Source organism: Dermacentor albipictus, chromosome 5, assembly GCF_038994185.2.
Source record: "Dermacentor albipictus isolate Rhodes 1998 colony chromosome 5, USDA_Dalb.pri_finalv2, whole genome shotgun sequence".
NCBI lineage: Eukaryota > Metazoa > Arthropoda > Arachnida > Ixodida > Ixodidae > Dermacentor > Dermacentor albipictus.
The window spans coordinates 10,871,179-10,897,298 of record NC_091825.1 but is presented as its reverse complement, the minus strand read 5'-3'; the positions used below and the strand labels follow the sequence as shown (position 1 = coordinate 10,897,298).

General features: G+C 47.0%; 1 protein-coding gene across 6 annotated transcripts in view; it reads right to left on the bottom strand.

Annotated features, from left to right (window-relative positions):
• The window catches only part of thoc7 (THO complex 7), a 68,180-nt gene that overhangs the window by 34,567 nt on the left and 7,493 nt on the right, over window positions 1-26,120 (bottom strand). Inside the window, exons 4-6 of one of the 6 annotated variants that reach the window (XM_070538268.1) lie at window positions 24,820-24,947; window positions 15,576-15,635; window positions 14,562-14,648 (exon numbers count right to left, since the gene is read on the bottom strand). In XM_070538268.1, coding sequence (XP_070394369.1) covers window positions 14,562-14,648; window positions 15,576-15,635; window positions 24,820-24,947 — 275 coding nt within the window. Of the gene's footprint in view, window positions 1-14,561; window positions 14,649-15,575; window positions 15,636-24,819; window positions 24,951-26,120 lie in introns of all 6 variants that reach the window. The other 5 variants (XM_070538267.1, XM_070538269.1, XM_070538270.1 and 2 more) reach the window with 5 other exon arrangements.

The window sequence follows — 26,120 nt, the reverse complement described above, 5'->3', positions numbered from 1 at the left end:
TCGATAGTCCTTTCAAAATTGCTTAGGAACAAGCCTATGTCGGTCCCGACCTCAAATGGCTTTAATAGCCTGTCCATGCGGTATGATTCTGCCTCACTTGATCGTCCCAGAGTGCCTTCACTTCCTTGAGACAACTCCAAACGTTTGCTATCAAGTTCAAGTTGCATTTTTATTAACTCGCTATCTTTATCGCGTTCCTCTCTCTCTTGTTCTTTTCTCTCTCGTTCTTCTCTCTTTTTCAGAAGTTCAAACCCCATTTCGATTTCTTCCTCACTTGCTTTTTCGGAAATTAGCTGCAATAATTCCGATTTTAGCATTTCCCTGCGTACATCTACGCCCAGTTCCTCACCAACAATCAACATCTCGTCTCTCAGCAGTGTCCTTAACTCCATGATTGCTGCTTTACTGCCTCGATTCTGCTCTCTAAATCTAGCTAGGAAAACACAACCTAACTAACACTCAACAATCTAGCTTCCCTACTGTTCTAAACAGAACAACCACAAAATGAAGCCTAGAGAGTCAAAGCAAGAACCAAGCACTCACCGCAGATACAGCACCATGTCGCAAAGTCCATCCCACCGCTGCCACCAGTTGTCAGGATTGGGGGCTCAATCCCATCGCTCGAGATCCATTGTCAAGATTGGAGTCTGGCATGAATTCGAAGGTAGCTGGCCCATGCCGTCGTCCAACTTATCCAGGCTGAGGACGTTGATGAAGGGAAGAACTGCTTCTCATCGAGAACGAGGAATATGGGTTTATTTACAGTATTTAAATCAGTCTAACATGACTGCTTGAGAAAAGTGCATCAGTCCAACATGACTGCTCAAGAGAAGTGTGTCCAGCATTCGCACCACAGCAGTTTTTAAACACTCGGTTCTCCCGCGATACAAGGTGACGCGAACGTTCGTTTACTCATTGTCGACTTGCCGCAGCCCCGCCGAACAGTTTACGCACACAAAGGCACACACATTCCCATGTGCGGAGCCGACGTCAGAGGGGCGCCGTTCCGGAAAGCTCGGAGCCATTCTGGGTAGCTCGTTGTCCTGCATCCTGGAAGGCGCGTGGGAAGCAACAAAAAACGGCTTTCCTGCGGCAGCTCGCTCATGCGTAGCAGATCAGGTCCGCGCTGGGGAGCTCGGGCACAATAGTTCGCCCGCCGAACTCGTTCCGTCACAACAGCGATGGGGCTGGAGGATGGCGGCGGTGTGAGCACAAAGCCCGCTTCATCGAACGCATCCTAGCTGAAGCGACGGAGAGTGGGGGATGCGTGTCTTGTTCCCCGGTCGTAACTGGGTGGAAATCTTGCATTGCAGCTCGCCATTCTTAACAACAGCTACTACGTAACAGCGGGGTTCCTTATACATTGGATCCTATGGAAACTATGCCTGGACCGGATGAAAACGACGTAGCAGCCGGGAAAACGCAGCAGTGAGGAACGTAACAGCGGGGTTCTACTGTATGCCTCATTGACACTTTGATAATTAGGACATGTAGCGAAGAGAGACGCTAGTGGGTTCAGCGCTACTGGCTCTAAACGGTAGTGGGTCGAGCGCTCCTGCTCAGCAACGGCTCTCGTGCTTGGTAGCTGTGACTGCCCTGCCCGTCGACGTTGCGCTGCTCCGAGCTCTGCCTAATAAACACCTTTAGAATTGGTGGAGTGTGCGGGGTACCCTCAGACGATCATCCTGGAACTCCGGCCTCGTACCCTACCATCTACCATGCCCCAAGACGCAGCAAACGCCTCCTCCTGCACCCACTGCGTGTCCCGGGGTGCCTTGTCATCGCGACCCTCCTCTCTACACTGGAGCGGACAACATTGACGTGGACGAATGGCTCACGGCGTACGACAGGGTAGGCGACCATAACAAGTGGGACGAAGCGGCCAAACTGAGCCATGTTCTGTTCTACCTCGCTGGAGTTGCCAGCCTGTGGTATAACAACCATCAAGCAGAGTTCCAGACATGGTCAGAATTTAAGACTTCCCTCGCCGATGTATTTGGTCGCCCTGCTGTTCACAAGCTGCGTGCCGAGCAACGTTTGCGAGAACGAGCTCAACAGCCAGGCGAAACGTTCACCAGCTATATCGAAGATGTCCTGGACCTATGCAGGAAAGTCGATGCGACCATGGCGGAGTCTCATCGAATCCGAAACATCCTGAAGGGCATAGAAGACGACACTTTTAACATGTTGCTGGCCAAAAGTGCACGCTCTGTGGCTGAAATTGTCACACTGTGGCAGAGCTATGAAGAACTCCGCAGGCAGCGGTCACTGATCCGTCGATCTCTACCGCGTGACAAACACTTCGCTGGTTTGGCTGCCATGTCCAACCAGACAGCGTTGCTCGCAGAAATGAAGGCGTTCGTCCGCGAGGAAGCTGCCCGGCAACTCTCGTTGATGGATTTTGCACAGCCGCAGTCGGTACACGCGCCTACGCCAAGTTTTGCGCCTTTGCTTCGCCGTGTCATAGCGCAAGAACTGCACGAGGTCTTGCCTGGGCACCACCAGCGTGTTCCTGCGGCTGCACCTCACAGCTACGCCGAAGTCATGGCCAGGCCCCAACAGATCCCGACAGCTGTGCCACTCAGCTACGCGGAAGTCGTCACCCAGCCTCAACAACTCCCTCAGCGGGGACCTCTCACGTACGCCGAAGTCCTCGCTATGCCCCGACAACAGCCTGCTATGCAATCAATTCACCAGCCGCCACGTCCAACGCGTCCTACCACATGGATGGGACCTGCCGCAACGACTCGGTGGCATACAGCGGACAATCGACCGATATGTTTTGCGTGCGGCTACGCAGGCCACGTCGCACGCTACTGTAGTCGCGTGCAGTCGCCTAGCGCTACACCATATGGGCCAAGTTCTATGGTGGGTTCTCCACGCCCTTATTACGACGACGAACCTCGGGCTGCGTCACCACCATTCCGCCGGTCCGCCAACATCCACCACTCAACTTCTCCACGCCGACGCTCCCCATCACCGATGTGGCCTCGGCCCGAAGCTCGGGATGAGGAAAACTAATCGTCGCAGTCCATGAGGCAAGGACTGCGACCCCATCGAAACGCGGAAGTCCTCAACGTAGCCCAACCAATGCGATAGACGTGTTAGATGACGGTGTGCGCACATATGCCCTCCTGGATACCGGAGCCGCTGTATCAGTTATGGAAGCAAAGCTTTGTCGCTTCCTTCGAAAGGTTACGACACCCATTGCTGGACTCGCCCTCCGAACAGCAGGCACACAGCGTATTCACCCGATTGCGGCGTGCATTGCTCGTGTTCTCATCGAGGACGTTGTATACGCCGCCGAATTTATTGGTCGCCTCGTGCTCGTGCAGAATAACTCGTGCTCCGACGAAGTTATTCTGGGGTGGGACTTTCTCGCTCGCTACGATGCCGTCATTCATTGCGCACGGGCCGAACTAGAACTGTCGCCGATCTCAGATTTGACGCTTGCCGATAATGCTTCTTTTGCGAACAAACTACTCGTCAGGCACGACACAAATGTTCCTGCCAACTCGTCAGTGATTGTGTCAATGCAGTGCAGCAGCCTCTCTGACGCCATCGCACTACTTTCTGCGTCGGGCCACTTTTATACTCGAAAAGGTCTGCTGCTGCCTTTTGCGACTGTGAATGTCAAACAGGGCTCCACAGCTATTTTTGTCTGTAACCCCTTCCCATACCCTGTGATGCTGCTTCAAGGCGAATGTCTTGGCCACGTGGAAGTGATCGACGCCGTACAAATTACGGATGTTCCCGAAGACACGTCCTGCACCAGTTACAACACGCTCGGTTCTCTCTCTACGTCGGACCCTTCGCCTACAGGTGTGTTCGATTCATGTATTGCCGATGGCCTCACCCCACCTCAGCGTTCACAGCTACTGCGCATCTTAGAAGAATTTCGTTCTTCTTTTGATGTCGGGCAACCTTCCCTTGGCCGGGCGTCTGCTGTCACGCACCATATTGACACTGGCTCCCAACCGCCATTGTGGCAATGACCATATCGCGTCTCTGCCACAGAACGTCGTGTGATTAATGAGCAAGTGGACGATATGCTTCGCCACGAAGTGATCCGACCCTCGAACAGTCCATGGGCATCTCCTGTCGTCCTTGTTACGAAAAAAGACGGCTCGGTATGGTTCTGTGTAGACTCCTGGCGCCTGAACAAGATTACTCGCAATGATGTATACCCGCTGCCGCGAATCGATGACGCCATCGATAGCCTACACGGAGCAGAATTCTTTTCATCTCTAGATTTACGCTCCGGCTATTGGCAAGTACCCATGGCTGACGTTGATAGGCCGAAGACAGCCTTTGTCACACCCGACGGCTTATACGAATTTAACGTCATGTCGTTTGGACTTTGTAATGCGCCAGCAACCTTTGAACACATGATGGACACAGTTCTCCGCGGTTTGAAGTGGCACACGTGCTTATGTTATCTCGACGACGTTGTTGTTTTTGCCTCTGACTTCACCACGCACCTTCAACGCCTACGGCATGTTTTGACGTGCTTAGCAAACGCTGGCCTCCAACTGAACCTAAAGAAGTGCCGATTTGCAGCGCGGCAGCTCACGATACTAGGTTACGTCCTCTCGAAGGATGGAATCCCCCCAATCCAAACAGACTTCGTGCCGTAGCTGAATTTCCTAAACAGACGTCCGTCAAAGAACTGCGCAGTTTTGTAGGTTTGTGTTCCTACTTCAGGCGCTTCATTCGCAATTTCGCTGCCGTCATATCGCCCCTGACGAAGCTCCTTGGCAGCAACGGACCTCTCCATTTGTGGTCATCCGAGTGCGACGAGGCGTTCACTAAGCTCCGTCATTTGCTGACATCTCCTCCCATTTTGCGCCACTATGACCCAACGGCACCTATTGAGGTACACACAGATGCCAGCGGTGTTGGCCTCGGCGCTGTCTTAGCGCAGCGCAAAGAAGGGTTTCCTGAATATGTTGTGGCATATGCAAGCCGTATGCTTACTAAAGCCGAGACCAATTACACCGTCACGGAAAAAGAATGCCTGGCGATCATCTGGGCGCTTACCAAGTTCTAGCCCTATTTGTATGGTCTACAATTTGATGTCGTCACGGACCACCATGCACTATGCTGGCTGTCGTCATTGAAGGATCCCTCAGGCCGTCTCGCCCGCTGGGCGCTTCGCTTACAGGATTACGATATCCGCGTACTGTACCGCAACGGACGCCAGCATGCTGATGCTGACTCCCTCTCACGTTCTCCCTTGCCAGTCGACAATCCCTGCTGCGCAATATCCCAGCTTGACGTTTCTTCCATCGACATTGGGACCATCGCTTCTGAGCAGCGCAAGGACCCCTTGATTGCCTCCATCATAGACTGCCTTGCTGATCCGTCATCGCAGCCAACCACTCGTGCATTGCGCTGTCAAGCTCGCCATTTCGCCATTCGAGACGACCTGCTTCACCGACACTATTACACCTCTGACGGCCGCCAGTGGTTATTAGTTGTACCTCGAAGCCTGCGTTCTGAAATCTGCGCATCGTTCCACTCTGATCCACAGTGTGCTCACTCGGGACTTTTCAAAACCTACCAGCGCCTCCGACGACGCTACTACTGGCGGGGAATGTACAACTACATTCAAAAGTTCCTTCGCACATGCCCCGACTGCCAGCGCCGAAAATCTTCACCCCACCACTCGCCAGCTGGTCTGCAGCCTCTACCCTGCCCTACCCGGCCGTTCGGGCACGTTGGCATCGATTTGTATGGGCCACTTCCCCCTGACGTCGTCTGGTAACCGCTGGGCCATTGTGGCAGTAGATCACCTTACACGATACGCCGAAACCGCCGCTCTCCCAGCAGCTACAGCACGCGATGTTGCATCATTCCTGCTACGTCGATTCATCCTGCGGCATGGTCCACCTCAAGAACTGCTCAGCGATAGCGGACGCGTCTTCCTGTCGGAAGTCGAAGCGATTCTCAAAGAGTGCCACGTTGTTCATCGTACGACTACGGCGTACCACCCTCAAACGAATGGCCTCACAGAACGCTTCAACCGTACCCTCGGTGACATGCTTTCAATGTACGTTGCCTCCGACCACACGAACTGGGACGCCATTCTGTCATTCATCACCTACGCGTATAATACCGCTACGCAGAGCACTACTGGATTTTCACCCTATTTCTTGCTGTATGGTCGACACCCTTCGCACACCATCGACACCATTCTTCCGTACCGGCCGGATGCATCCAAGTGCGTGCCTATTTCTGCCACGGTCAGACATGCAGAAGAGTGCCGCGACCTCGCACGGGCCTTTACTTCCGCTGGTCAAGAGCGCCAGAGGAGCACTTGTGGTGACGCCACTGCCACGGTCACCTTCGATCCAGGAGCACTCGTGTGGCTCTCAGTTCCTCTAACTGCCCATGGCCTCTCATCAAAACTGGTCCCTAAGTATGAAGGCCCTTATCATGTTCTCGAAAGTGCATCTCCTGTGAACTATGTCATCGAACCAGTTGAGCCATCTTCAGACATGCGCCGCCGTGGACGAGACATTGTCCATGTCGACCGTTTAAAGCCTTACTACGACCCGCTCATCGTGACGAGCTGTTAGGTCGCCGGACGGCTCCCTTCTCGCTCCCGGGGGGTGATTGTAGCGAAGAGAGACGCTAGTAGGTTCAGCGCTACTGGCTCTAAACGGTACTGGGTCGAGCGCTCCTGCTCAGCAATGGCTCTCGTGCTTGGAAGCTGTGACTGCCCTGCCCGTCGACGTTGCGCTGCTCCGAGCTCTGCCCAATAAACACCTTTAGAGATAGTATGTATGGTGTTAGGTCATTAATTACAATCACCGAATTAAATCACAGTAATAAAAAAGTATTACTAGCAACTGCTCCACTGTGCTGGAAAAAATATGCACTAGGTTTTCTTCGAGTAACGCAATTGCTCTTCTTTAAAATCTGGGTCCAAGGTACTTAATAGGGCACCCTGCATATATTTATGACCTCTGCGGGCAAGTGACGATGTTTCCATCCCTAATGAATGTTGTAAATTATTAGAAGAGTTTCCTTTTCATGACTCATTAGCATTGCTTAGCGGAGAGAGAAGCAATACTGAGACACATATCATTGAAATGCATTTCACAGGCCATTGCCAAAAGATTCTGCTGAAAGAGTCACTGAAGTCTGCAGGTTTTTTTCAGGGTCAAAAAAGCACGCAAAGCAATTTTAAGCAAGGTGAACATACAGCAACTTATTCATTCGCTAGGCATACGCTGTCCATACCTTTAGAAATAATTTTTAATTGGCTACCTCCTTCCTTTTCAAAAATATTATAAACATTGTCCTGTTTGTATATTTAAATATATTGTGTATGTGCATGGTGTTTATAGTAGAAATTCAAAACAATGTTTAAGTGAGAAAATACGGATGAGGCAGTCGCCGCTTGTGCTTCTAATGTGCTTGTCTTGCTATTGATAGGATTTGCAGAAATAAAGTGAAAGTATGAATTAAAAACCGTGCACGTCCGCGCCAATTTTAAGTGAAAAGGTCGAGGCAAGTCAAAAGAAACCTAAAATGATGTGGTTGACAAAACTATGACAACACCATTTTAGATGTGTGTGTGTGTGTGGGTTGTGGGGAGTGTAGGCTTTGGCATCACTGGGAGGGGGCTCGGGCTCCAAAGCCCCCTGATAGTCGGTGCTTATGCTGATAACTGTTTAGCTCACCCAAAGTAGATACGCGCTCGGGCACTGGGGTGGTCAGTCGCCCACAAAGGCCAAGCGCTGCAGGGGGACTGTGTGCGGCGGTCTCAGTGGCTGAAGTGAGATGCAGCCAGTCGCAAGCTTCTCAGTCGAAAGACAAAGACGTGTCCGGAGCATAGCGCTTCTCCCAGAGCGGCGGAGAGGGAGAAGAGGGGGAGAATAGCGCTTCTCCCCGGTTTCAAGAAAGGAAAAGGAGGAAACGGGGTGTCTTGGCTGCAGGATCGCAGCCAGGCACAAAGAGCAGCGGGAGGAGTGAAACGTGCTTTCTCCCTGCTACCCTCCACGAGCGAGCATTTGATTATTGCGTGACAACCGCGCGGCTGCTACGAAAATACAAGGATGCATGTGCATTCCCACATCACCCCTTCCTTAAAATCACTGTTTAGCCACGAAAATCTTTTGACACCGTTTCACATAACTTACCCTCCTTAAATTAAGCAGTCTTAATATTGACACTAAAGTGCTCGTCTGGATTGAACGCTTATCTCATTGCTCAAAATACTTTATGCGCCTGCGAGCGGCTTTGATTCACCAACAATTTCAGTAACCTCTCATGTGCTGCAGGGCTCCGCCTTAGGTCCACTGCTGTCTCTTATTTATATTAAAGGTCCTGAAACAATTTTGATGATTTTCTACAAACGTACTGATTCGTTAGAGTAGGTCCTTCTGATCATTAATTGACACATCTAAGTGCTCCACATAAAGCGTGTAATTTATTATAAGGTTATAAAATGCACATCGCTGCCGATTGCAGCACACTGCTCGGTGCAATTTTAAGCCGCCCCTACCCATATGACGGATATCACCCATATGACGTCAGTGGGGCGAGCTATCTGATTGGCTGACCAGGGCGCGTGATCAATAATTTTTCCAACCTTATGGCAAACAAATGATGTTTGTAATAGTTGGAATGTTAGTTAACTTGTTTTTATAAAAAGAAAGTAACATAAAGAGAATGCACAAGAAAATTTTTCAGTACACTTAAGCACTTCCAGCACGCAGCAAATGTCAGCTTGTGTTACAACGTGCTCAGTTTTCGACGAGAGCTCCGCCGTCAGTGCCAGTCTGTTTTTTTGCAAGCACTATGGTTCGACTTTGTTGTGTTGTGGACTGCAAACGTAGTGACTGGCAATATGTCCAGCTGCAACATTGTGTCTCTCTGCAAGCCAGCAGACGAGCAGACTGGCTGCAGCGCATCGGACTGCCGCTATCTGATCGGCGCCAGGATTTGCGCGATTGCGGCCATCACTTTACACCGGAAGATTACTAACGCAATAGTGTTTCGCGAGTCCGGTATTAGGGCAAACACAAGCGCAAGGGGACAGGGCCTGGCTGCTTGACAGTGCCGTTTAATGCGTGAGCAGAAGCGCAAATGTGAATAGCCTGCGCGGTGCAGCCACCTGGTGGCTGGTGGCATAGAGCTCAACCACACAGAGTGCAGTAACAAAACGTATTTTTCTTTGCTGGTGGTGTAAATCTTTCGCAGGAGTGCAATCATCAACACGTTGTGTTTGTAGATGTTTAAAATGTTTTCCACTTGGTTAGAGCAATATTAGCTGTTTGTTTGACTGGTTAAGCTCTGCGCCAACAAGTGGCTGGACCGTGCAGACCGATCAGGCTGCTCACGTACGTCTACGCTAAAGTTCCTTCATCAGCTTTAGTTTATGCCTACAGCCATCTGCCGAAACATCCAGCTTGCCTGTGGTTACCGGAATACCCGATACGATCGGCGCTACGACAGAATTCTCACAATGCACGCTGTTTCGATAGCTTTCGCTTGGGCTTTCGCGGAGAGGTTTCGCGCGGGCGGGGCGGGGGGGGGGGGAGGGGGGGCTCCAAAACAATCGGAAGTGGACGATGTGACATCGCATTGTGACGCAGAACCAGTGAAGGCAGAGCTTAGCCCTGATCGCTCGGCGAACGAGTTGAGGAGAAAAAGCATGGCTAGGGAGGAGGGTAACTTGTAATAGCTTGTAGCTCCATTAATACATAACGCTTCACTTAAATTGTGGCGTGAATGTTGTACTTAAGCAATACCCTACGGGTCTACAAAATATGTTCGAACCCTTTCAGAGGCCCTTTAATGATTTGCGTGCTTCGATTAACTCGTCTATATGGCTTTTTGTCGACGACTGCATTTCATATAGAATAACTTCTAACAATAATAATGTCATTACGCTCCAATCCGATCTCAATAAAATTTCATTGTGGCATCAAACATGGTCGATTAAACTTAACGCTTCCAAATGTAAGTTAATGAGGATATCGCAGCATTCTACTAACCCCAGCAATCATACTTATTCTCACGAATCTAACATCAGTTCTCACGAATCTAACATCAGTAAATTCATACAAGTATCTCGGAGTTAATTTAATATACGACTTCACATGGAACAAGCATGTTGACTTCGTATAGAAAAATGCTAACCACGCACTAAGTTATCTGCACCGCAATTTTTCAGCTGCTCCAACTCCTCTTAAACTTACGCTTTATAGATCTATAGTTCGACCTAAACTTGAATGTGCATGCACAATCTGGGATCCTCAGAATGAGTTACTAACACAAGATGTCTATTTATTCTCGTTGCTCAAGCATTTCAGTCATGAAACATTTTCTCAGTTTATCTGACTTGGTCTCTCACACCCAAAGTGAATTATGGAACTGTGTCTTTTCCCCTCCACAGTGGTCCCAGTCTGATTGGCATTCGTTCCTTCATTTCATCAGCACGTAACAATCACATGTTTAAAGTAGGTGCTCCTTCATGTGGTACTAATATGCATTTTTGCCGCATGCAAGTAATCAATAGAACCACCTTCCTGCCTGTGTTGCTGCTATCACCGATAATATCACCTTCAAGAAAGCTGTCACCAATTTTTGGTAATTATTTGTTCTGTTCACCCACTCCTCTCTATAATGCCCTCGGGCCTTCACAAATAAATAAACAAATGCTTGTTTCCATTTTAATGAAGGTACAAGAAACATACTCTAACTTAATTTTCAAATGCCTGAAACAAGCCTAGACCGATTCTATATAGCACGAGCCTCATTAAGCACAACATCAAAAGACCTGGACACAAAGAATTAACAGCCAACTATGACATTTGTTTTGTAAATGCAAGTTTTTTCTTGCCGAGATTCTGAGCAATCAATAAAACACCAAGTTGGATAAAATGCTACATAACATTCCGACTTGTTGGAGGCAGCACCCAGGACTAAGCAGCCAAGGCATATAAATTCATGAGGCAACAGTGTAATTCCACAGTTCTTATGCTCACAGTGAAATTGCATTAGCACATCAATAACGAATACTCATCACAGCAACAGCCATGAGCACGATTCATGAATGGGAAAAAAATTAATTTCGCAGAAACCGTCGATGATGATTGTCAATGTAAGCAAATAGCCCGAACAGAGGAACAAGCAAGCAAACGAGAGAGAGAGCAAACGAACAAGCATTTCTATTGCCAAGTTTGACCACCAACCAAGACGACGGCTGAAAGAGCCAAAGAGAGCTACAGCATTTACACTATTACATAATGCAACTTTTTCTTCCTAAATAATCATTTTTTGCCCTCCTTTCTTGCTCCCTTGACTATGCCTGCCCTTAAAAGTCCCGAGCTCGCGTTATAATTTTAATACTAATGTTCTTTTTTTCTTTTCATTAAGAGTGCAAACTCCACACTCATGTTATACTCATGTAAATACAGTATTCACTTTAAAACTGCTATCCATCCAAAAGTATACCATGAAGCTGTATAGAAAAAGAGAACTCTACAGCTGCAAAGCTTTTTTTCTATGGGTTTCCCTTGAAGTCATCATCATCAGCCTGGTTGTGCCCACTGCAGGGCAAAGGCCTCTCCCATAGTTCTCGAACTACCCCGGTCATGTACTAATTGTGGCCATGTTGTCCCTGCAAACTTCTTAATCTCATCCGCCCACCTAACTTTCTGCTGCCCTCTGCTACGCTTCCCTTCCCTTGGAATCCAGTCCGTAACCTTTAATGAACATCGGTTATCTTACCTTCTCATTACATGCCCTGCCCATGCCCATTTCTTTTTCTTGATTTCAACTAAGATATCATTAACTCGCCTCTGTTCCAGGGTTCATGCTGGTGTATATGACAAAAATTCAAGGGTTTTTAAGGACTTTCAAGGTCTTGTGTGTGGATTTTCAAGGAGCACACACAGGGCCATAATTATACATGCGTGAACCCCCCTTTTCAAGGACGGTGCACACGTGTATAATTATGGAATACGTACTGTGTCCCGTGACAATTGCCCCTTCCCACGCTTGTTAGGCTTCACCGCAATACTTCACGTACGCTTCACGGCGTAACATCAATGTGCCGAGGCGCAGCTGCCTTTCGGGAACCAGCATTATGCAACGCGTCATGCTTTCTAAGCTTCGAAGCCATACGCGAAGATTACGGAGGCAGAGTTGGTGCGATTATTGACAGCAGTGAATTCTTCTAATGGAAAACACGGCACCGAACAGCAAGACCCTTAATAGCAAACGTCGAAGCAGCAAGTCCTAGTGTGGCCGTGGTGGTAGCTACGGCTGCCAGCGAATCGGCGTGCGAGAGCGCTGGCTTGAGGCGGCGAGATAATCAAAACTGCAGTTATGGCTTTGATTAATGCCATTCGGGACCTGCGGCACCAGCAAAAACTCCGGAAAATGAAAATCAGACAGTGAAGGGTTCTTGTGTTTGAAATTACAGACGTTCTTATACATTGACTCTATGGGGCGCGTGGCTCCACCACGCGCCCACAATTGTTGGCTGTACACAGGCAACACCTCCAGCCAATGACACGGCGTCCGAGACAATTCGTTATGAGTCCTCTCTTTTACTCGAGCCAGCAGTAGGGCGACTTTCGTTCCCTTTCAATAATATGACAGCCAATTTTTCCTGATTGAAGCACGAATTCCCCCGAGTTTTACCAGACAATTCAAAATGCCTGAGAATTCCCTTTTTTTTTAAACAACATCGCAGCCGGAAATCCGGAGGGTTGAAATTTTCTCGAATGCAATCGCTGGAAGTGAATTAAAAATAAAAATTTAGGAAATTCAAGGATTTTCAAGGATCTCCCAAAATTCCAGGACATTCAAGGCCTTGAAAACGATCTGTTCAAATTCAAGGGTTTTCATGAGTTTCAAGGACCTGCACGAACCCTGTTGTTCCCTCACCCAATCTGCTCTTTTCTTATCCCTTAAAGTTACACCTATCATTCTTCTTTCCATAGCTTGTTGCGTCGTTCTCAATTTAAGTAGAACCCTTTTTGTAAGCCTCCAGGTTTCTGCCCCATATGTGAGTACTGGTAAGACACAGCTGTTATATACTTTTTCCTTGAGGCATAATGGCAACCTGCTGTTCATGATCTGAGAATACCTGCCAAACGCACACCAGCCCATTCTTATTCTTCTGATTATTTCAGTCTCATGATCCGGATCCGCAGTCACCACCTGTCCTAAGTAGATGTATTCCCTTACCACTTCCAGTGCCTCACTACCTATCGTAAAGTGCTGTTCTCTTCCGAGACTGTTAAACATTACTTTAGTTTTCAGCAGATTAATTTTTAGACCCACCCTTCTGCATTGCCTCTTGAGGTCAGTGAGCATGCATTGCAATTGGTCCCCTGAGTTACTAAGCAAGGCAATATCATCAGCGAATCGCAAGTTACTAAGGTATTCTCCATTAACTTTTATCCCCAATTCTTCCCAATTCAGGTCTCTGAATACCTCCTATAAACACGCTGTGAATAGCATTGGAGAGATCGTATCTCCCTGCCTGACGCCTTTCTTTATTGGGATTTTATTGCTTTGCTTATGGAGGACTATGGTGGCTGTGGAGCCGCTATAGGTATCCTTCAGTATTTTTACATACGGCTCGTCTACACCCTGATTCCGCGATGCCTCCATGACTGCTGAGGTTTCGACTGAATCAAACGCTTTCTCGTAATCAATGAAAGCTATATATATAAGGGTTGGTTATATTCCGCACATTTCTCTATCACCTGATTGATAGTGTGAATATGGTTTATTGTTGGGTAGCCTTTATGGAATCCTGCCTGGTCCTTCGGTTGACGGAAGTCTAAGATGTTCCTGATTCTATCTGCAATTACCTTAGTAAATACTTTGTAGGCAACGGACAGTAAGCTGATCGGTCTATAATTTTTCAAGTCTTTGGCGTCCACTTTCTTATGGATTAGGATTATGTTAGCATTTTTCCAAGATTCCAGTACGCTCGAGGTCATGAGGCATTGCGTATACAGGGTGGCCAGTTTTTCTAGAACAATCTGCCCACCATCCTTCAACAAATCTGCTGTTACCTGATCCTCCCCGGCTGCCTTCCCCCTTTGCATAGCTCCCAAGGCTTTCTTTACTTCTTCCGGCGTTACTTGTGAGATTTCAAATTCCTCTATACTATTCTCTCGTCTGTTATCGTCGTGGGTGCCACTGGTACTGTATAAGTCTCTATAGAACTCCTCAGCCACTTGAACGATCTCATCCAAATTAGTAATGATATTGCCGGCTTTGTCACTTAACGCATACATCTGATTCTTGCCTATTCCCAGTTTCTTCTTCACTACTTGATATTGCCGGCTTTGTCACTTAACGCATACATCTGATTCTTGCCTATTCCCAGTTTCTTCTTCACTACTTTCTAGGCTTCCCTTGAAGTAGCTCTGTGCAACCTATGGGCAGATGATTATTTTTTCTTTTCATTAAAGTTTCCTCCACCTTGCAAATTTTCGCATAGCTGATTTGCTTATTAACATGCACATTCATCAAAGGTTCCCTAACAAAGGCAGTGTCATTAAAGCAGGCAAGCTGACCTTGTTTGTTCTTGCGGATGCTCTTGGCCTTCTGCAGCTCCAACTTGTTCTCCACAATATTCTTCTGGGCATTTGCTATGCCAACCTCTGAAACATCAAACACAAACTCTAGCAGTGTAATGATAATTAGCAATAAGTCATTGCTCAAAATAAAGTTAATCTGGCAGCCCCTTTGATGAGCCGACATGCCAAGCAGAAACAATATTAAGCATACCAGACACAAACGCAGCTACGAAGATCAGTGCAAGATGGACCTACTAGTTACTTGTCTGACACGTGTAGCAAATACCACAAAGATCAAGAGAACTGCTGCGTTATCTGGAGTGTGTGAAAATGGCCTATAAATCATGATCAGGTGTACTAAGCTGCACCACACTATTTAGCAATAACTGACCATGATCCACTGCAATGTTGTTTCTCAGGCTTTTGAACACAAGTGAACCTTAAATCAACTTTCACATACAGTGGTAGCATCTTGCGGTTTGTGAGCCAGCAACACGATTATCGGTGTATGTCGAATGGGCAGCTGCTGTGGCCCGCAGCTTGCAGTTAGAAAGTAGGAAAAATGTCTGATATTCCAAAAACACACACAGCCTTGGAACAACTGTTGGAACATGCCTGTGGGAAGTTGTGTGTCAAGGGCTTGCAGCAGATGAGAGAACACCTCCACTCACTCGCACTCACACTAGTCTCCACTCACACTCACTGGCACCCACTCGCTGGATCTCACTAGCACTCACGCCTTTCAAATGAGTGCGAATGAATGTGAGTGAGTGCACACATGAGCGTGCGTGCTGCCCTCTGCCACTCACAATTCGTGTATATTCAGACTTCCAGTTTAGCACCTATTACATCTGGAGCGGGAGCAGGCATTGCTTTGGGCCCAGTTTTATTTTTAATATACATAAACGATTTGCCTTCTCGATTACATGGTAACATCCGTCTATTCGCTGACGGTTGTTTTTCGTACCATAAAATTAATTGCAATGATGATCACCACATACAAAATTCTACCTTTTCTTGGTGTCAGGAGTGGCAGATGACTCCAAATTCCCAAGGTAATGCTAACAGTAACTAGAAAGAAACAAATATCTGATTTTACTTAAATTATTAGTGAAACACCTCTCACTTGTGTATTTCAGGGTAAATATTTAGGTGTCACTTTAACACGCACTCTCAGATGGGATACCCATGTTAGCAACATGACCTCAAGTGGAAATCAATGTATATGCTCAGCATCAAACCAACTCATCTTTCTGAGAAGACGTCTTCGTCTCGCACCAACAGAAACAAATCTGCTGGCCTAGAAAATGCTTGTTCAACCAGTGCTGGAGTATGCATGTATTTGATTTACGTACACAAAAGAAATCATAAGAAGAGGTGCAGAGGAAGGCAATAAGGTTCATTTATAATAAATAAAAGGTAACGGATTCATTGACTGAATTATTAGAAAGAGCCGGTTTATTAACAATGCAAAGTAGGGCAGAACTAGCATGACTAAAAATTTAGTTTCAGTTTATTCATGGTGATAAAACCATTGACACATCTGTATGATCCACCCGCAGTGGTTGCTCAGTGGCTATGGTGTTGGGCTGCTGAGCACGAGGTCGCGGGATCGAATCCCGGCCACGGCGGCCGCATTTCGATGGGGGCGAAATGCGAAAACACCCGTGTACTTAGATTTAGGTGCACGTTAAAGAACCCCAGGTGGTCGAAATTTCCGGAGTCCTCCACTACGCCGTGCCTCATAATCAGAAAGTGGTTTTGGCACGTAAAACCCCATAATTTATTTTTTAAATCTGTACGAAGTTTCTTGAACCATTATCGGTCAACACACCACAAGCACTCTAGAACACCTAATGAATACACCTTTAATTTAAATTGCTTTAAATATTCATATTTCCTTAAAACAATTATTGAACATCATCATCATCAGCCTCCTGCGGAGCAAAGGCCTCTCTCGTACTTCTCCAACTACCCCGGTCATGTACTAATTGTGGCCATGCCGTCCCTGCAAACTTCTTAATCTCATCCGCCCACCTAACTTTCTGCCGCCGCTGCTATGGTTCCCTTCTCTTGAAGTCCAGTCCGTAACCATTAATGACCATCAGTTATCTTCCCTCCTTATTACATGTCCTGCCCATGCCCATTTCTTTTTCTTGATTTCAACTAAGATGTCATAAACTCGCGTTTGTTCCCTCACCCAATCTGCTCTTTTCTTATCCCTTAACGTTACACCCATCATTCTTCTTTCCATAGCTCGTTGCGTCGTCCTCATTTTAAGTAGAACCCTTTTCGTAAGCCTCCAGGTTTCTGCCCCATAGGTGAGTACTGCTAAAACACAGCTGTGATGCACTTTTCTCTTGAGGGATAATGGCAACCTGCTGTTCATGTCCTGGGAATGCCTGCCAAACACACCCCAGCCCATTCTTATTCTTTTGATTATTTTAGTCTCATGATCCGGATCCGCGGTCACTACCTGCCCTAAGTAGATGTATTCCCTTACCCCTTCCAGTGCCTCGCTACCTATCGTAAACTGCTGTTCTCTTCCGAGACTGTTAATCATTACTTTAGTTTTCTGCAGATTAATGTTTAGACCCACCCTTCTGCTTTGCCTCTCCAGGTCAGTGAGCATGCATTGCAATTGGTCCCCTGCGTTACTAAGCAAGGCAATATCATCAGCGAATCGCAAGTTACTAAGGTATTTTCCATTTGCTAAGGTCCTTCCATTACTAACGCTTTATATTTAAATAACTTCACGACTTCGAGCGGCCACAAACTTCAACAGTGTTTGCTCGGAGCTTGCCCCTCGTTGATCCTCGAGGAGGGAACGGCACGTAGACGAGGCAATTTAAAACAAACTGGTTTAATACATCACTACGAGCAAGCGAACATCAAGCAACAGAGCAGCGTAGTGTATGCCAGCAACTACAAAAGTTAGAAGCACTCTTATCTACAGAGCAGTGCACCATTCTTTATATCCCTTATGGGGTTCTGTCTTCACAGCACTGAAGTCTAGAACAAACAATTCCAATGCGTCTTTATGATTTGAAGGACGCATTGGCGCTATTTGTGTACTCGCACATGGCATGCAGCCTATTAGGTGTACTGTATTTGAATGACAAAAAGAAAAGCTATTGTGCGGCATAGCGCACGTGCATAAAGAATGCACCATGGGCACAGGCAAAAGCAACAACAAAAAAACTACGCATGCAACGTGGGGGGAGAGGAGGAGGGGGAAGCGGGTAGCGAGCCGGACAAGCCACTATAATTTTTAAAAGCTGCTTTGGAGAGGAAGGGTCATGCGGCTGCTGTTGCTGTTACCATGACGAAGTAGACAACCATGTGCACCGCCACCTTCTTAAAGTATTGGGGGCGAGCTCCACCACTGCAAAAGCTGGCGCCACCGTCGGCGTGACGTGACATGAGGGATCACGTGGACACAGCGGCCGCGTCGGCTGCTTCGGAAGTGCCGAAGCGAGCTGAAAACGGAAGTTTAAAGTCCATCCTGTGCCGCAATTCTGATTAAGTGGTGAGGCTTTACGGGCCTTGGGTGTCTGCTTGAGAACATTTGAAAGTACTGTAAAAGGAAGTGGCTGTCTTTAGAGGCGTGCACCATGGTAGGCTATTGCTCGGTGCCGGAGTGCCGTACGTACGCAACGGAGCCCGGTGCCAGCCTTATTCCCACATAGCCGCAGGGCAAGGAGCTGCGTGAAACTTGGCTGGCGAAACTTAGAACCGGCCGACTGCCATCGGCTACAACTCGGGTATGCAGCAAGCACAGACGCGAGGAGCATTTCTACTACGGCGCCGAGACTGCGCGATGTTCGGTGAGTAGCAGAAAACGCGCACTGAGACGTTCGCCCGCGCCCACCGGTTGGCTAATGTTATGACGGTTCGGTGTATGAACTTTTTGATGCTAGATACTGGCAAGCTCACTGGAACGGAAAGGGAGCGGTAAGACGCACCCTGAAAAAGGGCACGGCATATGGTCATGTTTGTGAAATGAATTAATGCACTGGATTAGGAAAATCAAGCAGAGGGAAATCGCATGCTGAGAAAGCCGATAAACCTACAGTGTGACGCAACTTGGGAAATAATATTGCCATGTCCAAGAATTTAGAAGACAAAAAAAAGATTGAATCGTCACTATGGCACATCACAGTCGCCATAGCTAGGCGTCGAAGTCTCTATAACGGAATTATTTTTGAACAGTTCTGATCGCGTCCACGGAACAATGGTTGCTGGTGTACTGTCAAATGCTTATATACTACGGCCTAAAGCTCGCGGCATGGTGCGAAAACGCGCTCACAGCAAAAGGAAAACATAGTGCGCGGACATGCACGCAGACGCGCAGTCGGTAGCTGCGAACCCATGCTATCGCTGGATTTAGGCTCTATTCTGTTATGCCCCATTTGGTTATAGACTGCCCACTATAAGAACATATTTCACATACTTTACTCTCAGCGTTTGACTACCTTTCACGCAAGAAGCCGGTTCGGGAGACTCCATTGCGGCGACCGCGCGTGACATTCGCTGCACGTATTTGATAAAGAGATAGCGTCTGTAAACGATTGTGTGCTTTCAGTTTGCCCAAGATTATTATATCGACAGCCAAAAACTTCCCTCGTTTTGAGAGCACCTACATAAATGTCCAAGGGGGCTGCCACGTGGTTTTTTTATTGAGCGCCGTAAGCGAAACCTATGAGGAGCGTGCCGCGTAATCCCTCATACTACGCAAGGGCGGCCCTTCCGAAAGATGGCGACTTTGTAACTCCTCGCCGCCAATAGCCTGCCCGAAAGTGCCGTAACTGAAGGGCGCCTTGGCGCTAGCATTGACAGAAGCGGCTGCAATAACTCAACCAATTGGAGCCATGCGGAGATTTACACGGCGGTCTGGAACACAGGCATGGTTGCCTAGAATACTGGGAGAGCGTCTAAAGCGCTGGCTTCCATGTGAGGCTTTTGCGGGGTACTGCCGCACCGCGCCGCCACTGTGCCTGACCCATGGGCTTTCTGCACTCGGGAAGCAAGTGGAAAGTCGGGGGAGTCTGCTACGCGCTGTAGTTTCCTTGCGTTCAGTTTCTACACAAGACAATGGAGGCTATTTAACTTCAATGGTGCGGTGCGGCATAGAACTTACCTGTCTTTAAGCGCTGTCTTAGTGGTGGAGCAGCAAGATAATGGAAAAATCATGTGTCGAATGGCATCAGTGCGGCCTAGTTCCGGTGCTAGAGTACGGAAATGGTAATGTAGGAGCTGTACATGCGTAGAAACACACAAAATAAAGTCGCATGGACAAGGAGAGAACGAAAACAAAGTTATTCGCATGTGTGATTGAGCAAAAGGGTGGTGCATGCAATTATTAAGGGTAACCAAAAAAAAAACTAAATCGCTTGCGCAGTCAACTGCAATACATAGGTGCAGTTACAGCTTTGCTCACCACTACAAGCTTTCCAGTCACGGTTGCAAGTCGTTTACAGCCATATCCAAATGTCTTCTTTTGACAATTTGTTAGCCTCGACTAGTACTTCATTCTCCAAAGAGCATCGAAAAAGAGCTTAAGGGAAACGAGATAAAGAGCAGAGACGGCCGTAGCGCCGTAATCATGTTAGCTTATTTCGCTTCAGAGGTAGCGTGCAGCAATGAGCTTCATTGTGCTTAGACAAAGCTTGTATAAATGCAGACATTAGAAATAAATGTAATGCCAGGTAAACTTTATGCTACAAGGTTTTACACAAAAGGTGTCCCACAGAAAACGACTACAGATATCCAGATAAAATTAAATTAAAGGCATAGGTATACCAGCATTTTTGCAGTATAATTTAACTAACTGCCAAATCAAAAATACGGCAAAAAAATTGTTTATGATTGGAAACCTGTGCTATATAAACAATAAATATAATCACCAATATAGAGATATCCTATGTTCTGTGCTTGACAAAAATATAACATGAGATGAACAGGTACAGAGTGGACGTTTTGAAGTATGCTGGGGTCAGTGATGCATCAGCTTTGTGTCTTTCTATAGGGATCACTGTACACCAATAAAAAATATTTATCTGCGGAGCTGGGATTGCTTCACCATAAAAATTGCTATAGATGAGAATGTTTAAAACAGATTCAAATAATTCAGTCTCACATACAGCAGCTTAACTTCAGATATTTTGAAGATTCACGGTGGTTAGCATTTGCGCGTTTAAAAAGCTTTGCAAAAAGATGGAGATGAGTAGTTACATAAAAAGCAATAATTTCAGCGGCAAGTGAATGCCGAAAATGGGGCACCCGACGGCAACTTCCCGCTTTTTCCTGATGAGTTCAATACCGTCTACGCATCACGCTTTCGTGATGAAGTTCCAGAGTACTTAAACACTTTGTGAAAAGGTTCTTAAAATCTCTGGTAAATGTAACGAGATGGCCAGACGGCTACAGCAAGCCTCCCTTGTCCCGCAGACGTGTGTTATCAGCTGTGCTCAGCTGGTTAACATACTCTTTCTTGGTTAGTGAAATACCGCGACAGTGTTCACACTTTGTTTTCAGAAGAAACTTCCTAGTCACATAGCCGTAAACATTAAAAAATGAGCCTTTCATCACGTTTTGAGACACGCGTTCGGCACCATCCGTTTCTGCACCAGAGTGGTCATCCGGTTCTGCACCAGAGTGGTTGCCTTTTTCTATCAGCCTATCGATCAAGCCACATTTTCTGGCGTTGCACCACCTGCATGATCTTGAAAACATCATTGGCTCTGAATTGATGCAATGATGCAATGCCTATGAATGCGGCGGAAGCGCATAACTGCAGAATGAGCAAACAGAAGAAATTGAAGAACATCAGGAGCGGTGATGCAATGTGGGAACGATATTACACCGTATGATAGCTCAATATGAGAAGCGAAAAAGGTTAGGATACTGGAAGAGATGATGTAATGCGGAGACGACATTACTAAGATTACGCCGTATGACTAAAAAGGTGCAGGGGCTTTATGTATCATAGGCCAATGATAAGAGACAAAGGAGCGCAGTCTGAAGGTTACAGAAGGGGTGAGCGTCCGAAGGAAGAGTAGGCGCCGGTGGTACACACACGCACACACACGGCTTGCATGACTTCCAACAGTCGAGTCTCAACGACTCGTCAGCGCCTCCCTAAAGCCGAGGAGCCTTACTCTTCCTGGCCCTTTGGCACCGTCTGCAAATGCCTGATTTTAAATGTCTCTACACTTTGCGCTGCTCGCGCTAACAGTTGCCACACCAGCGAAGCGTAAGATTAGCTATAGTGTAAATTAACGTCCATGCTGAACACTTTCTGCGAACAATCTTTTTTAAAGCATGTATCAGGATTTTAATTGAATAATCTGATCACATCATTGCGCATCATGTCATCGTATTTTTCGCGATTTCTATTTTTTACTCATGCCAATAATTTTACTCACTAATAATTTCATGTATTAATTCTGCTAGTGTTATAGTGTTTTCCACTGTATAAATTACTTGATTGTGCTCCTTTTGCATTTATACGTATGCCCTCCTTGCAACGATCTCTTGCGAGATCGGCAATATTCCTAAAGGAATAAATAAACACAACGCGACTTCCGTTCGCCTGCTTGGGTGCATTCAATCTGCATTCTTTTCGCTGCAGGAAAGGAAATATTTTTCCGCCTTTGGCCCGCCTAACAAAGAGGATTCAGCGTAAGAGCCATTCGCACAGTAAATGCAAGAACACGAAAAAGTTGTATAAACTACAGCAATGTGGCAGGTGCAAATTTCACAGGGTTGGAGAAAGTGACCTGGCTTTATTTAAGTTACTTCCGACTAGCAGTAAACAGCCAACACAACGCGACAAAAGAAATAAAAACAAAAAAATGCAGATATTCTGAAGAAATGCACTAAAATCACCTGCTTCTGGCAGGTTAACAGCGCTCTCTCATTGTTTCTGATGTATTACACAATATAAAATAAAATAACACATGCGCAAACAGCAGAACTTATTATTTAATGCCTCAACTCGCGTAACTCTATGGAAGCTGCTCTATGCCTCCCGAGCACCGAAGCTGGGAGGGTGGGTGTCAAGTGACGAGAGGAAGCCCGCGAGGCATTTGGGATGAGGAGATTTGTCTCTACGCTTATTTTTCAGTCCTGAAGAAACTAGTTGATTGGAACATTTCGCAGATTTTATTTCACTTTGCTACCAAAGCAGTTTTGGGCGGAAATATCACAAACACGGTGAACAGCCCGAAATACCTGTAATCCTGGAATTTATACCAGTAGGCGCGTCGAACTGAGCATGATAGAATCCGTTGCCATCCATGTTTGTGCTATCGTTTGAGACCATTCGTGTGGTTCTGCCAAGCATCATTATATTTGAAAAGTAGCACTGCTAAGCTCGAGGACACAGGTGCGATCCGCAGCCACCACATTTCGATGGGAGCAGCATGCCACAACCCCAGGTGTTCAAAGTTAATTCAGAGTCTGCCACTTCGGCGTGCCTCTTAATCATATCATAGTTTTGGAAAGTAAAACTCTGGATATTATTATTTGAGAAGTTAGCTGAATCATGCGTACACCATAAAGGCAAAATTGTAAAATAACCCCCCCCCCCCTCCGCCACCAGCTAGCCCCCTCTCTTGCTACGCCTGCAATCACCGGAAAAGTACTTGGTCGAGTTCCAGTGGCGTGCTCGTCAGCCTGAGTCATGAAGATGGCTACTTGTTTTTTTTTCTCACGGGGCCACAGAAAATCCGATGTCGGCGTCTGTTGGCAATAAAGGCAATTTGCGATAAAGGCAATAAATAAATAGACAATAACCTGAAAATAAAACTTCGGGCCAGGAATTCGACCCCAGGAACCATTGCAAGACCAGCATGTTTACCCATTCAGCAGCTGTCGGTCGATGGTGCGCCCGCTCTTCAACGGGGTTTTATATGAAGAAGTTCGGACACGGCATATGCACATGCCTTTGACGCTGTGTCCACTTCCTCTTCAATAGGGTGCCATCAACAACAGCCTCCCATGATTTCCGATGCAAACGTAGCATGTTTACGCTATCGCGTTCCACTCTTGAAGGCAACTTTAAACGTCAATTGTTGTGCTAGCCGTTATATACTCGCCCACGTTAATACTCACGTCTACTCACGCTCACCTTCGTACTCACATCTACTAACACTCACGAGCCCTTAAATTCATACCGTCATTCACACTCATATTCAAAGTCACCTCTACTCACTCACATTCACACTCACCCCCACTCAATAACTTACGGTCATGCTCAACTCCACTCACCCATGTTCACACTCACCTGCACTCATACTCGCATTCACACTCACCTCCACTCTCTTACAAACACCATGTCCACTTATTTGCGCTCACAAGCACTCACTCATGTTCACAGTCCCACTCACACTAATAGTACTCCGTCACGTTCACACTCACCTCCACTCACACTCCCAGTACTCAGTCACGTTCACACTCACTCACTAGCACTCGCACTCACTTCTGCTCACACTCACTCACGCTCACTTGCACTCACCTCCGCTCACACTCACTGGCACTCACTCAAACTCACACTCACGCTCACTTGCACTCACCTCCACTCACTCACTGGCACTCAGTCGCATTCGTGCTCATCCACTCACACTCACTGGCACTCATACTCACTTCCACCCACACTTACTCGCACTCACCTCTGCTCGCACTCACTGACGTTCACTTGCACTCACTCGCTCAAACTCGCACTAACCTCGACACTCACTGGCACTCAGTCGCATTCGCGCTCATGTCCACTCACACTCGCTGGCACTCGCACTCACTTCCACCCACACTTACTCGCACTCACCTCGGCTCACACTCACTGACGCTCACTCCCACTTGCACTCGAACTCGCACTAACCTCCACTCACACTCACTGGCACTCAGTTGCATTCGCGTTCATGTCCACTCACACTCACTCACCTCCACCCACAGTCACTGGCACCCCCTTGCACGCCTTTGAAATGAGTGCGAGAGTACACCGACCTAGGCCTACAATCAACTTGCCCAATAACATTCTCTACTCTTTGCCCTCTTATTCATAAGCACGTTTTGATTTGTCTGCATTCACTTAGAATGCAATGACATCATGCTACCAAGCAGTTCACATGTTTTGTCTAATCAAACGCAACGCTGGGCAACCTTCATTCTGCCTTTTCAAGCAATGCTCACCTAGTGCTCTTCTACATGCACACAATGCAGGTTGAGATTCCGTTGTCATGAACAACCAGCTCACCGATTTCTCTGTACAGCTGTTCGTAGTTCTTCATCTCAGCATCATTCATGGCCAAGACATGCTGGGACTTCGATATGGAGAACTCACACTGAGCCAGTGTCATCAGCATGCGCTCGTACACCATCTTGCTGCTTGCAACAGAACAGAGGAAATGATCGAGTGGCACCCTTAAGGTTACGCTAATGCGATAGACAAGAATAGAAAAGCATGCACACGTCCAAGCACACCAATTCATTCCGAAAGAGCGGTGTATCCAAATGCCAAATCAGGGTGTCTACCAAGTTGACATTTCTAAATTCTCTGAGTGATGCAGAACTATATTTTATGTCAAGACGGACTGAAACCATGTCCCCGATGTTGTCACTCTTTAGTAAGCATGTGAAACAAATTAAAACATAATGACTTAATCGAATTTGAATACTAACTAAGGAGTAGCGTTTATGTTATTCACAAAGAGAATAGACAGGAGGGGTTAGTAAAATGCAAAGCAAATAAAATGTCTTGAAAAAAAATTGCATATAGAGTCGGACATTCTCAAATACGAATAAAAAGGAGATGCATACAGAAGCAAATATTTTCGAATACGTATTATTTCTATCAATTGATAGCAAGCTCAGTAATATGAGGCCCTAACTTTGTCACAATTGAGATTCTCTCTCAACAGCTCGTAAGTGAACCTCAACTGTCTTGACATACTCTCAGCCCGCGCACGACACCTGTGTTGTGTTTCACTGCTTTAAAGAGTTTATTTTGGTTTGGATGAGGGGGGGACATCTGCATCTCGGCATCAGCCAACATTGTTTCTTGAGCTCAAGCTCCTTCAAAACGGCGGCAGCTCGCTTCCTTTCCCATTCATTCCTCAATGCGTAGGTCACTTCTGTTCTTGTCCTCCTTCCACCACTCGTTCGCCCCACGGACCATTTGAAGCATCTTCTTGGTCAGGTGCACAGTCCACGTCTGATATTTCAAACCCCTTAGGGGCCCCAAAGACATTTGAAAAACTGGCCAGTTGGAAAAAATAAATGCATGTCATTTACTCCCCTTAAGCACTCAAACCAGCACAGGCACATTCGAAAACGCTCTGAAGGCCTGTTGGTACACGTATTAGGCATATCAGTTCTCGTACTGTGACAGGAGATACCAGGTGCATGCATGTATAATTAAGGAATACGTACTGTGTCCCGTGGCAATAGCCCCTTCCCACGCTTGTTATGCTTCAGTGCAATACTTTTGCATATGCTTCACCAAGCAACATTTCTGTACAGAGACGAAGCTGACTTTCGGGAACTGGCATTATGCAA